General features: G+C 44.0%; 2 protein-coding genes across 2 annotated transcripts; one reads left to right on the top strand and one right to left on the bottom strand.

The window, feature by feature from the left end:
* Window positions 1-6,985: 6,985 nt before the first annotated feature.
* Window positions 6,986-9,207, bottom strand: TRIREDRAFT_55759 (N-terminal binuclear Zn cluster-containing protein; the record flags this gene model as incomplete). Its single annotated transcript, XM_006962133.1, has 3 exons — window positions 6,986-7,984; window positions 8,067-8,556; window positions 8,750-9,207. Coding segments are annotated over 3 exons (1,947 nt in total), but the record flags the coding sequence as incomplete, so codon positions are not given.
* A 1,588-nt stretch (window positions 9,208-10,795) lies between these two features.
* On the top strand, window positions 10,796-12,965 carry TRIREDRAFT_74953 (uncharacterized protein). The gene is made up of 4 exons (XM_006962352.1): window positions 10,796-11,381; window positions 11,442-11,540; window positions 11,604-12,095; window positions 12,143-12,965. Exons 1-4 carry the CDS (start codon window positions 10,847-10,849, stop codon window positions 12,772-12,774), a joined length of 1,758 nt encoding a protein of 585 aa, XP_006962414.1. The 5' UTR covers window positions 10,796-10,846; the 3' UTR covers window positions 12,775-12,965.
* Window positions 12,966-13,350: the final 385 nt, after the last annotated feature.

Genomic DNA, 13,350 nt, shown 5'->3' with positions numbered 1-13,350 from the left:
GCAGGCTAATTTATTTAAAAATAGCATTTTTTTTATTTTCTTATTAAATATATATATAGTTATAACTAGGCTAGCTTATTTTAATCCTCTTAAACTGCTAATACTAGCTAAGTAGCTAGGATAATAATAACTTTTTTAATAATACTATTATTATTATTATTATTATTATTATTATTATTTAAGGCAGTAGTAGTAATAGCTTTTAGTTATTTTTATATTACTTATAATCTTTATATAAGTAGCTATAATTTAAAACTTATAAATAATTATAAAAAAGCCTTACTATTACTACTGCTATAATTATATCCTTACTTATATCCTTATTTATATTTTTAAGCCTAAGCTAATAATAAAGGCAAGCTGCTACTGCCCTTTATTTTATATTATAATAAGACTTACTATATTAAAAAATTAAGCTAGTATATTAAAGCTTATTAATAAGGCTGCTGGCATGCCTTAGTTTATAATAAGGCTGCTAGTAATAATACTAATGCAGCTTTATTATTCTTATCTTTCTTTACCTTAAGGGTTACTAATATAGGCATTTTATTATTATTTAAGAGTTAGGGTTAGCTATAAAAACTTTAAACTATATTAAAATTATATATATAAAAAAGCAGCTTTTTAAGATTTTAAAAGATATAAGGTTAGTTAAAATCTTTTAGTAAATAGGTAGGAATCTTACTAGCAGCTTAACTAGCTATTATTATAAGTAAATATCTTTTTTATAAAAAGCCTTACTATTTTAAAGCTTATTAAAAATAAAGTGGCTATATAGGAGGCTATACTATTAAGTAAAGGAGTGTATATACTTAGGCAGAGAGTTTAGGTTTAGGTTAATATTTAAAAGCATTATAGCTATAGTAAGTTAATACTGCTAAGTAAGGAGATTAACTTTAATATATTTAACTATTAAAGTAATATTTTTAAGCTAGCTTACTTACTAAATAAAGTATTAGTATTACTATATTTATATTTAAGCTATATTATTATTATAATCCCTTTTTTTCTTTTTTATTATTTAAAAGATTATATTATATAAATATAAAAGATTACTAATATTAATAAAAAGGAAGGACTTAATATTTTTATAAGCTATTTTTATAAAACTATTAACTTTTTAACTAAAGTTATAATAGTATTTAATAAAGTAATAAGCCTACTATTTTTACTATAGTATATATTCTTTTAAAATATAATATAAAATATAGTTTTATATTATAATATAAATTAACTTTATTATAGCCTAAGCTAAATAAAACTCTTTTTTATTTTTAATAAAGATAATATGCTTTTAGTTAAAAAACATACTCTTATATATTAGCTCTTTCTTAGGCTATAAGCTTATTAAAAGCTATAAGCTTGCTAAAAGCTATAAGCTTACTAAAAGCTATAAGCTTACTGCTTAACACTTAGCAGCTTTAGCTTCTTATTATATTACTATAATATAAAAGGCTTAAATAATAAGGTTATTATTAAGACTATTATAAAAACTACCTTTAAGAATATTACCTTTATTTTTATTTTTATTATTATTATTATTATTATTATAGCTATTAAGGCTTTTTTAATATATTTAAATTTATACCTATATATTTATATTAATATAGTAAATATAAAGTTACTGCTATAAAGTTAAGAAGATTATAGTTAAGGCATTTTTAAGCGCTTTTTCCTTATTAATAATAATTATAAATAGTATTAAAGCTAGGATTTCTTAATAAAGCTGCTTTAATTTTTTATAAAGCTATAAAAAGCTATCTTCTTTTTTTAAATTAATAAAACTAAATATAAAATTAGTAATAAACTTCTAGTTAGTAATACTAATAGCCTTAAATAAAAATATACTAAAACAGTTAGTTTTATAAGTATTATTAATATTAAAGACCTTTAAGAACTAATACTATATATCCTTATATTAAGAATAGGTTTATATAACTCCTTTTACCTTTATTTTATTATTTAGCTTAATATAATACTTTAAGTTATTATCCTAGAATTACTTAATCTAGGCTTAGGTAGTAAAGAGACTGCTTAAGCCTTAAAGGCATATTCTTTATTTATTATTATAAATATTAAAGTCTTAAAAAAAAGTAAGGCTATTAGTTAAATTTTTAATAATTCTAGTTATTTTTTAGGCAGAAAGGGCTTAATATTTTATAAAATTACACTTTTATTATTATTAAGCTAAGGTTTAGTAATAATATATAATATATATTAAAAGACTAAGTAAAGGCAGATAGTTATATTTAGTATAGCTTATATAATAAGACTACTTTTAGCTAGTTCTTTTTATTATTAATATTATAATTTAATATTAATAATCTATTCTTTATATTAATAATTATTAAATTCTAATACTTAATAAAGCCTAGCTGCTAGTATAGTTATAAGTAAGAAAATAATATATTAAAGTTTACTTACTATTAATAATTTAAGGATTTAAGGATTATAATATTTAAATAATAAGGCTATAAAAGTAATAAAAGGTTTATAAGAATATAAAAAGCTTATTAAATATATTATATATTATTAATAATAGTAAAATAAGGAAGTAATACTTTATAGCCTTTACTAGCTTTAGTAATAACTTTATATTCTTTATAGCTTATTATATAGCTTTTATAGCCTCTTAGGCTTATTATAAAACTTTTATAACCTTATTAGCTTATTATAATAGTATAGTATATATAAGCAGTAGTATTAATACTCTTTTAATATATAGCAGCAGCAGTAATAGTATCTCTTTTTATAAAAGAAAGGCTAGATTATTAAGATAATTAATATTACTATTAAAGTTATATAGCCTTAGCTACTTTAAGGCATTAAATATAACCTTATTAAGATCCTCTTTATTAAACTCTTTAACTTCTGCTACTAGTAATACCTTTAGTATATTTAATACTAGTAATGCCTTTAGTATATTTAACACTAATAAGCTATAAAAGGCATAAATCTTTATAAGACTAGCACTTTAAGATAGCTTTAAAGATAGCAGTATATTTAAATAACTATCTCTTAGCTATTAGGGATTTATTTTTATAATATTAATATCTATAGTATTAAAAATTAGGCTTTATATAAAAAAACAGCTAAAATTAATAAAGTCTTAGTATTATAGTATAGACTATAAAATATGCTATAAGCTTATATTATAAATAGGTATGCAGTTATAAAATTAGTAGTATAGGTGTAATAATTTTAATATAGGCATAAACTACTATAGTTTAAATAGGAATATGCTATAGTTTAAATAGGATTACTTAAAAAAAAAAAAAAAAAAAAAAAAAAAAAAAAAAAAGCAAGGCTAATTTTACTCTCTACTACTAGAGGCTTTGTTGCTAGTAGTCTACGTGGTACAATGCCTTAAAGATGGTTTCTTGTTAAGACGTTGCTATCGTTTGCTCCTTTTCCCTATATACTCTCTTCTTTTGCAGAGTAGATTTACCTGTGATGTTAGTACCTATTTGGCTGTTGTTTGAATACCCAAGTACATGTAGATAGATACCTAGTAGATAGAGAAGCACGGTAATAACGTTGGGAGCGAACCCCCCCCCCCCCCCGGAACCCCCATGCAGAAACAAACAAACCCTTTTTTGGATCTCGCTTTCGTTCCGGGACCTGCCTTGCAAAACCGGATATAAAACGCATCTCTTGTTTCCCCCCCTCCCCGTGCCGGTAGTACATTGTATGTATGTACTACTACCACGAGATGGGCCAACAATCCTACCCCAACTTGGGCTGCCCACTTTCCAATCCCTGTTGTGTCAATAATACTGCCTACCTGGGCCAACGAGTTGAATGTCAAAGATGCCTGGTTAGGGACATTTAATGTATTACCGTTTTTTTTTTTGGTATGATTCTATTGTTGCATAGCGTCTCTGGGAGGTGTTTATGGGGATGAGGGTTCGCTAGTTGCCGGGAATGGGGTATATATATATACAGAGAGAGAGAGTAGCTTCGCTTGATGGTTCTCTTTTGCTTGGTTCTTGCGTTGCTTCCTTGTTTTTTTTATCATCATTTATGCAATACGGGAATACTTGAGGGTTTGAGTATATCTCCCCGCGCACGTCCGTCACATGCAGCCTCGCTACTAGCGAGGCCGGGGGTGGTTTTTGAACAGTCCTGCAGCCACTATTTTTATCCATAACTGTGGCATTAGACCTGGCTCTGCCAACATAGCCTTTATCTTGTTTTACAGAGAAAGTCTAGATATTAGAACAGTATTCCCTACCAAAGAATAATAGGAAACAGCACTGCAACATAATTTCAGAGCGCTAACAGTATAAGATCGGTAACAGAGCGACCTTGTGTAGAAATATGAAAAGGTCTGTTAGCAGAGCCTGCTCTAATGCCACAGTTACGGACAAAAATAGTGTTCAAAAACCACCCCCGGCCTCGTAGGTAGGTAAGGTACCTATGATACCCAAGATTCATGCACTTGCACTGTACATACTACCTACTACCTCCCTACCGATATGTAAGTACCATGCCTTCTATTCCCACGAGTACTGCATGTCCCAATGTGACACGATCGGGTTGCCGGAAATACACACACACGCCTTTTGCCCTCCCCGGATGTTCGATTTATTACCTCTTTTGTCCACCTTAAAGTCCGTGTATGGCCGCTTTCCCCCCCCCCCCCTCCCCCCCCCTTTGAACTCGGTTTCATCCTGATGAACGAACCAACGACAACGTTCTTACAAAACACACTTATCTCAAACTTTCCCTGTTACTTTGAATAGAAGGACGACTGAACAAAGAATTTAACAAACTGAGTAAGAAACAAAAGAAAAAGAAAACCCATGAGCGCGGAATGGAAATCGGATTCTGTTGGTACATCTATAAAACGAGATGAGGCGACGTGCTGTTGTGATTACATCAAACTAACCTTTGGGGTGGAAATATCGCTACCTGTTCTAGTTGCACTACTAGGTAGCCTTTTGGAATGGTAGGTAGTATCACAAAGGTAAGGTAAGGCAAGGCAAGGCAAGTAATAGTATGTAAGACGAAAACTGCCGTTTAAGCAGGACTCGGACCGGCATGTGGGAGAGACGGACCGGATAGGTCACAACTGACGTGTTTCTACAGGGATGATATTCGCCGTTTTTCTATCTGGATGCTTCCTAGTAAGGACAAAGGCCGGATTGACGGGGGAGGAGAGTTTTGTATATATGTAAGTTGCAGGTAAGGTAAGGTCAGGTAAGGTAAGGTAAGGTACCCTTTGCCTTGCGCTTTGCCTTGGCTTCCATTGACTTACATCCCACCTCCTCCGCCGATGAGAATAAACAACCTTGCATATACGTACAATTATTCAGAAATATATATCAGTGCAACTCTTTACTCTTGAAGTTTCCATCTCTTGAACTTGATATCTCTTGTCGGCAAAGGTTGCTTATGCCTCTGGAGAATTAATCGGTTGAATGAACAATACCCCCCGCCCCCTTGTCACTCTACCTTACCCTACCTACCTACTTTGTAAGCCGGCCCAAGGTGAGTCGCATTCCATCTCATTTCACGACTTTACCTACCTAACCTCACCTCATGCCATAGCATAGAAATACAACATGAGCACCTGATGAGAAACTGAGCTTCAACAACGCACGCCTCTATCAAAGGGTAATGGCATGCCATGAAAGCCCAATCTGGTCAAATGAACATAATAAGTAGGTAGTGCAACCTTGAATAGGTACTAGAAGGGAGGGGGGGGACAAGAGGCATTGATGCGACGGCATAACGCAATCGCAAATCACAGACAAGATACCAAAAAGAGTAATAAGATATCGTACCGTACAAATCACAGGCAAAGGTACTAACTACTAGGATAGGTATGTCACCAGACCACCCAAGTAGGTAGAAAGGGACATCCACCTCCAGACAATAAAAAGCCGGGCTACCGCGCTCTTGGTGCAATTCAATGACAGGGGAAAAGGGGAGGAGGGGGGGAAGAGGCTTCACACTTGTCACAAACGGCATTTGATTTCAACCAATAGGGAAATAAGCGTAAGATTCTTATTTTTCTCTCCCTTTTTTTTCTTTCACCTTGTAATAACTCGACTTGGAAAATCGCGAGTCCGCGGCGGAGTTTTCTAATCCTAGGTAATTCACTTTGTCAATGGCTAGGTAGAGGTTTGGGAAACGGAGTTGCAATCTTTCATGCTTTGGCCCTTGTCTCCCCAAGGGACTGCCGAACTTCAAAACACGCGAGGTGGTCGGGACAGCTCGTGGCTTCCGCGTGGCACAGCGGACAGGCGACGCCGAGATCGACAGTCGAGTGCTTATGGCGGGGTCTTTTGGTGAAACGAGGAGCTCGGAGGATGATATGCAAAGTAGGTAGTGGAGGGTTCTATTAGAGTCTGACTGCGCTGAAAATAACAACTGCTGTGGTTTGAGTGATGATGCTCTTGCTGCTTCCTTACCTTGCTGTGCATATGTTCTAACTAGATGATATCATAGATCGTATTCCAAAGCGATAAGAAGAATGACCACCAAGGAGAAAAGAGAAGAGGGGGGAGAGACTGGCCCCGACTCTATGTCAGCAGTCAAAAACTGCCGCTTCCTCCCCTCCCTATCTCGCTCTCCCAGGGCAAATACTGCGTATGCTGCTCCCGCTCTAGTTCCCAAACATCCCTCCATGGCCTGCAGGTCCCCCGGGCCCGCCGAACCCGCCCATGCCGTTCCCAAAGCCGCCGTGATTAGGGGCGCTGAAGCCTTGAAACGTGTCGGCGTCCTGGTAGCCCGCGATGAGGAACGACCAGTCCATGTCTCCGTCGTCCCCAGACGCGGTGCTCGGCGGCGCCATGGTCGGCTGGGTGGCTCCAAACCCGCCGCTCTGGTCCACTGGCGGAGTCATCATGGCGCCGTGTTCCATCGGCGACGTTGACGACGGCTCGCGGGAGCGTGCTCGCGGAAAGGCCACTGGCGGCTGCTGTTGACCAGCGTCCGAGCGGTTTTCCGAGCGCGCCCTTCGCCTCGCCTCGACGTGCTCCTGGAGAACGGCCATGAAGCGCGGTGTGGGCATGTCCTTCCCTGCCGCTCGCTGGGCGTCGCGGTGCGCCGTCCATGCTTTGACGAACAGGCCGCTAAAGGCCCCATGCATCGGGCTGTGAAGGTTCGACAGCAAGCCCCTGAGTCCGTAATTCGCTTCGATGGCCGCCCAGGCTCTCTCGACAAGCGGTCCCGCAACGCGCTTGCGCAGCTCCTGGACCAGGAACATGTACGCCGGGAACGGGAAGTAGTGCATCGCGTACCATCTGTACGGCCGAAGGCTCTCCGCCGACATGACTACATTGTCGTGCTCCACCCAGCTGATGGCCTGTATCGTGAGCGCGTCTCGTTCCACGTCGTCCAGCGGCATCGCCTCGCCATTGTGCCTGCGCACAAGATAGTTGATGATGCGCATCTTGCAGAGCGCCGCTCGCGTCATCGTCATGGTGAAGAAGTGGAGGGGGATCTTGGCGTCGCAATGGGCCAGATACGTGCCCTCCATGTGAGCACAGAACCCCTCGAGGGTGTATGGGGGATGGTCCTGGCCAGCAAGGCGGATCGTCACCGGCGGCAGCTTTCCAGGTTGGGGCGAGGCACCATTCTTGTCCGCGTGCAGCTTGAAACTGTCTCGGTTGCTGTTGCTCGCCACTGCCATGGAGAGCTCGACGCGTGTCAGGGCAAACAGCATTTCCGTAGGCCCGGTGTGTGGCGTCGGGGGCTCTTTGCCGTCGACGTGGAGGTCCGAATCGTTGACGTTCAATGGCTTCTTGCAGTCACAGCCCGACGTGAGCGCCGTCACCGTCGAGCCCGTCATCTCTCCCACGCGACGGTCATAGGAAACAAGCGTCCACCATAGCCGCCGCCTCTGCTCAACCTCAAAGGGCGAGAGGCCATACCCGTCAGGGTCTCTATGAAGGCCCATCCTCTGAGCGATGCGGACAGCGATGCCCATCATGCAGAACACCTGCCTCGGGTCTATGAACCACCGAACGGTCATCTGAGGAATACGTTGACGATGTTAAACCAGATGTACATTGTCAAGAGAAGAACCCCTTGTTGTGGATAGAAGATAGACTTACCAAATACAAAAGATACGCCTGCAAAGTCAATGGATCCGGAGTCCGCATAAAACTGGCATTGACCAGCGCTTGCTGAAGCGCTGGGAAATACCGGCCCAGCAGTTCCTGTTTCGTCTCGCCAAAGATCCTCTGAGCTTCGGCATCCTCAATAGAGTGAATGGAAATTACGTAGATGCCAAACATGAGGGCTTCAATGTTCTTGGGGGCCGCATGAATTCGCGAGGTCGCTTCGATAATTCTGCTCTGGATGCTAGGCACATGGGTAATCTTCAGCAGAGGATTGATGTTGTCAATGTATATCTGCCACAACTGCAGCACCTGGACGGCAGAAGGGTGGCTGTGCGTGACGGGGGCAAAGGAGCCTCCAATGATGAATGGAAAGCCGTCTTGGTTTTCAAACATCTTGTCAAAAGCGGAATGGATAAAGGACTTTTTGTTGAAGACCTCGTCCTCATCCTCAGACGAGTCCTTGAGCAGTTGCTCACTAGCTCTGAACTATATCTGCAATTAGATCAAGACATGACGGAGGCGAGGTTAATTCTTGAAGAAGGCTTACCTCCTTGTGAAGTGAGAACCAGGCTCCGGGTTCATGAGACCTATTACGCATTTTGTGTCAGCCTGTTATCACATCTCACTTCCTTGCGTATACTAGTAGTTCTTGTTCTTGTAGATGACCAACTTACCCGCCTGCATGATTGCCGGAGGCTGCTTCTGGGGAAGTCTTTAGACCCTCAAAATCGGTCTCTAGGTCGTCCACATCGTCGCCAAGGTTGCCATCGCCCCTATAATCAGGGTCCATGGCATCAAACTTGACGCCATTCTGTGCCAAGAGGCTCTCGTACTTGCGCAGGCGCTCGATCAAGTCCTTTTCCTGCAGCTTCTTGCGCCGCCGCCGCGGAGGCTGTGGAGGAATTACCCGGCACTCTGCACCGGCCTTGACGCAGTTGGCACATGGCTTGTTCCTGTCGCAACGGACCTTGCGCTGTTGACACAGGACGCAGCTGGTGCCTCTGGTCAGCTTGACTGACGCCGGGTCAATCGCCTGCTGAGGCGAGTGGTGCAGAGGCCGGCCCTGAGAGACGGGTGGCGGCGGCGGGGCTGGGCCGGGGCCTTCAAGGCCGGTAAAGGCTTGAGCAGACATTGAGCCAAGGAAACGAAAGACAGCGAGCGGCTGCTAAGAAAATGTCCGATCTTGGAGGTCCCAGGGCCGATCCAGCGGCATTCCAGAGGCCCTTCGGCCAATACTCTGGGCTACTAGTCGACGAAAGCTGCGAGTCCCCGCGTGACGCTGGCACGGACTGATTGGCGGATGCTGACAGGCGTCCTCCAACCCTGCATGCAGCTGGATAGATTGATGGGCTGCTCTGGAGCGCCGTTTTCCACCGGCTTTTGCAGCGCCTGTAGGGCTGAGTCTCGGCGGGCGCCGTCGGCTGCGAGGTCGTCGTTTCGGACCCGGGTCCAGAACCTGAACTTTGGTGGAAGCGGTTTGTTCAGCGCCGGTCAGGGCGAGAAGACGAGGGAGAGAGGAGAGAGAAAGCGGGGGGTTGATTGGCGTTGCAGCGAGAAGGGCCAATGGCAGACGTGGCTGGCTGGGCGGTGGAGATTGGGTGGTAGCCGCTTTTTACCTTGTTTGGACGAGGATTGACTAGGTAGGCAGACGGAGCATCGCTTTGGGTTCGGTGTGTTGAGGGAGAAGAAGAAGAGAAGAGAAGAGCTGAGCGAAGCGGCATCGTGACTTTTGTCGGTGCTCGTCTGAGGAGGATTACAGATACTGCCTTAGGTAGGTACCTGACCCAAAGTATTTGTGAATTTTGTGGGCTGGATTATCTTATCGACTCCTATCGATACCTTATGTAGGTACTCTGTAGAACAGGAAGGAGCAGTGCTCGGCTCTTTGAAACCAAGACGATCATGATGCAACTCGGCTTCTACACCTTTCATCACCTCGCTCAAATGACCAGGCAATAGAGCCTCTGTGTCGCTTCGACTCTCTGCCAAAGCCACCCGCTGAACGAGGGATTATTACATGGTTGCTTGAAAGCGTGTCTCTCACACATGTGACGATCCCTAGCAGGCTGAGTACGTACATGCTATTTGGTACCACCTCCTTTCGCCGTCAATGCTTCACAAGAACGATCAAGTGGCATCTGCATAGAGCTTGTATCTATTGCCGTTGAGACGATTGACTAACGTTTCAACGCCCGTCAGCAGTACGCGTATTCTTATAACAACTTGTTCCTGCCGACGCTCTCTCTTCGTCTTTGCCAAACCATCGCCGCCCAATGCATATGTGCACCCAAACCATCGGCAAATTGAAAGATATTCGGTCTTACCGGTCAATACGGGTTGATGCCATCCAGCTCGGGCATCAATTCGGGACCGAGAGCAGGACGCCACCCGCCCAACACGTACTAGCGCCCAGTTACGTGTCCGATGTCTCTGGCCGTCGCGTGTAAGTCAGGGAGGCTCTCCGAGTTACGGCCCCGAAGAACAGCCAGACCGCAGATATGTAAAGTGTCTGGCTCTTTGTTGTGCTGCCTTGCCCCGACCGTGCCCGAGTCGAGGGCCCGGTTGGACGCAATGCCGGGTACGCGTGCCCGTAGGCGTGCAAGAATGCAAACAGCATTCCCCTATAAACTAGTCTTCCATGCGGTTCTGCCTTGGACAAGCATAAAGGCTCGTCCAACAAGCACAACTTGTCCCGTTCAACAGTAGAAAGGATCTCGACTCGTCCGAGTACGCCTGCGACATCTGGTACACGATCGAATCCTTCCTCTGCAATGACTGTTCCCGAAGAAAAGGTCGGGGCGGAAGAGGCACCGGCCCCCATCCAGCTGCCGAGAAATTCTGCATCTTCGACAGAGGTTGCAAACACGCCAACCACGGCTGACCTCAGCAGCGACGAGAAGCCCAGTCCGATACAGGAACAAACGATTGCACAGCCAGCCAACAATGACGATGAGGCAGCCAAGCGCCAGGGACCGGCCCCTGACAGCGCCGAGGACAACTACAAGCCCAAGTCCCTCAAGTTCTGGCTCATCATCGTCAGTGCTTTCGTGTCCATGTTCCTCGTTGCCCTGGACCGGACCATCATCTCGACTGCCATTCCGACAATCACGGACGACTTCCACTCCCTGTCGGACATTGGCTGGTATGGATCGTCGTACATGCTTACAACGGCAGCCTTTCAACTGATCTGGGGCCGGATCTACCGCTTCTACGATTTGCGTTGGACATTCTTGACGTGCATTGTCATTTTTGAGATTGGCTCTGCCATCTGTGGTTCTGCGCCGAGCTCGTCTGTATTTATTGCTGGTACGCAACGTCACAATGAGGACAAGCATTACAAAGTATGAGGCATCTGACAGATTACAGGACGGGCAATCGCAGGTGTAGGATCTGCGGGCATCACGACGGGGTCTCTACTTACAACCATCGACTTGATTCCTCTTGCGAAGCGCCCCATGTTTCAAGGTACTGCTAGATTCCCTAGACGCTCGAGTATGCGTTCTTTACACTAACTCTTTACTCAAACAGCCTCGTTCGGTCTCATATTCGGCGTTGCAAGCATCACTGGCCCTCTCATGGGCGGTGCCTTTACAGAAAACGCGTCCTGGAGATGGTGCTTCTACATCAACCTGCCTGTCGGAGTCGTCGCTTTCATCCTCCTCTTCTTCTTCCTGAGGGTTCCCTCGAAGCCCAAGGCGCCCGCCTCCGTCAAAGAACAAATTCTCCGCCTCGACCCTCTCGGCACTTTGTTCTTCATCCCATCCACTGTCTGCCTCTTGCTCGCTCTGCAATGGGGAGGCTCGGTATACGCATGGAACAGCTGGAGAATCATCCTGCTCTTCATCATGTTTGGAGTGTGCGCCTTGGCGTTTGCCCTTGTCCAGATCAAGATGCCAGAGACTGCGTCGCTGCCTCCCAAGGTCATTAGCCAGAGGACCCTGCTCTGTGCAACACTCTACATGCTCTTTGTTGCAGGCGCCATGATGCTCTTGGTCTACTTTATTCCTTTGTGGTGTAAGTGTATACGCCTCATGTTCACGAGCTTTGGTACTGACGCGGCTGTCTAGTTCAAACCACACATGGCATCAGCCCTGTGCGATCTGGCATCTATACGCTTCCTCTGGTGCTGAGCCTTGTCGTTGCTGTAACCACGTCTGGGATCTTGACGCAGCGCATTGGGTACTACATGCCGGCTTTGGTCATAGCTCCCTGCATCATGGCCGTGGGCGAGGGCCTCTTGTTCACTTTCAAGCCAACCACTGGATCCCCTCACTGGATTGGCTACCAATTTCTCGCAGGATTCGGGCTGGGCTTTGGATTCCAGACGGCAAACCTTGCTGTCCAGGCCACGCTCCCGAAAAAGGAGATACCCACTGGTGTTTCCATCTTGTTCTTTGCTCAGCAGCTTGGAGGGGCCGTCTTCTTGTCCGTTGGCCAAACAGTCTTGAACACCTTGCTCGTGTCCCATTTGAAAGACGTGCCGGGGCTGGATTCCGAGACGATCATCAAGAGCGGTGCGACTGAGCTGAGCAAAGTCGTGCCATCAGAATTTGTTTCTTCAGTTGTTGACGCATACAACTATGCCTGCACTCACATCTTCCTGGTTGCGCTGGCATTGACTTGTGCCCAGCTGGTGGCTGCCCTAGGCATCGAATGGGGAAGCGTCAAGAAACCGAGGAATCAGCAGGTAAAAGCATAGCGAGTAGATTCGCTCAGCATTTGACTTGAATATTGGCGTTATGGCGATATAGACTGTGGATTGGAGCATACATGAACTGGCCACTTGTATCTTGGATTGACACCCTACTCTCTTCTCCTTTAATGTACACTTCCCCTCTTCAAAAAAGAAAACTCTAGGATTCATTGAAGAGATCGGTTGTGTCGCTGTGAGAACGTCTTTCCGGATGAGCATCACAAATGGCGCTGTTTGGGCTCAGTTGACTGCATATCATGCCCTGATTTCACCGGGTTCGGCTCTGTTTGCTCATGTTCAGATTCCGTGTGGGCTCATTCACAGATTACCGTTCAGGGCATTCTCACTCTCCTATGCTATCTTGGCTACCTATAACAACTGCTGCTCACGACATTTCAAACCCCATTCCAATTTCCTTCATATCAACCCTACTCCCTCCATCCTACACCAATCACACCACCAAGAAACATAAACCCCCAACCCTTCCCTCCAACTCCCTCAAATTATCAACATCAACCTTCTCCCTTTAAAATGTGCAAAGTCACCAGAACGAAATACTCCTGCCGCCACAACACAATCTCA

This window comes from Trichoderma reesei (assembly GCF_000167675.1).
Source record: "Trichoderma reesei QM6a unplaced genomic scaffold TRIREscaffold_2, whole genome shotgun sequence".
Taxonomy (NCBI): domain Eukaryota; kingdom Fungi; phylum Ascomycota; class Sordariomycetes; order Hypocreales; family Hypocreaceae; genus Trichoderma; species Trichoderma reesei.
This window is presented reverse-complemented; position numbering and strand designations above follow the sequence as displayed.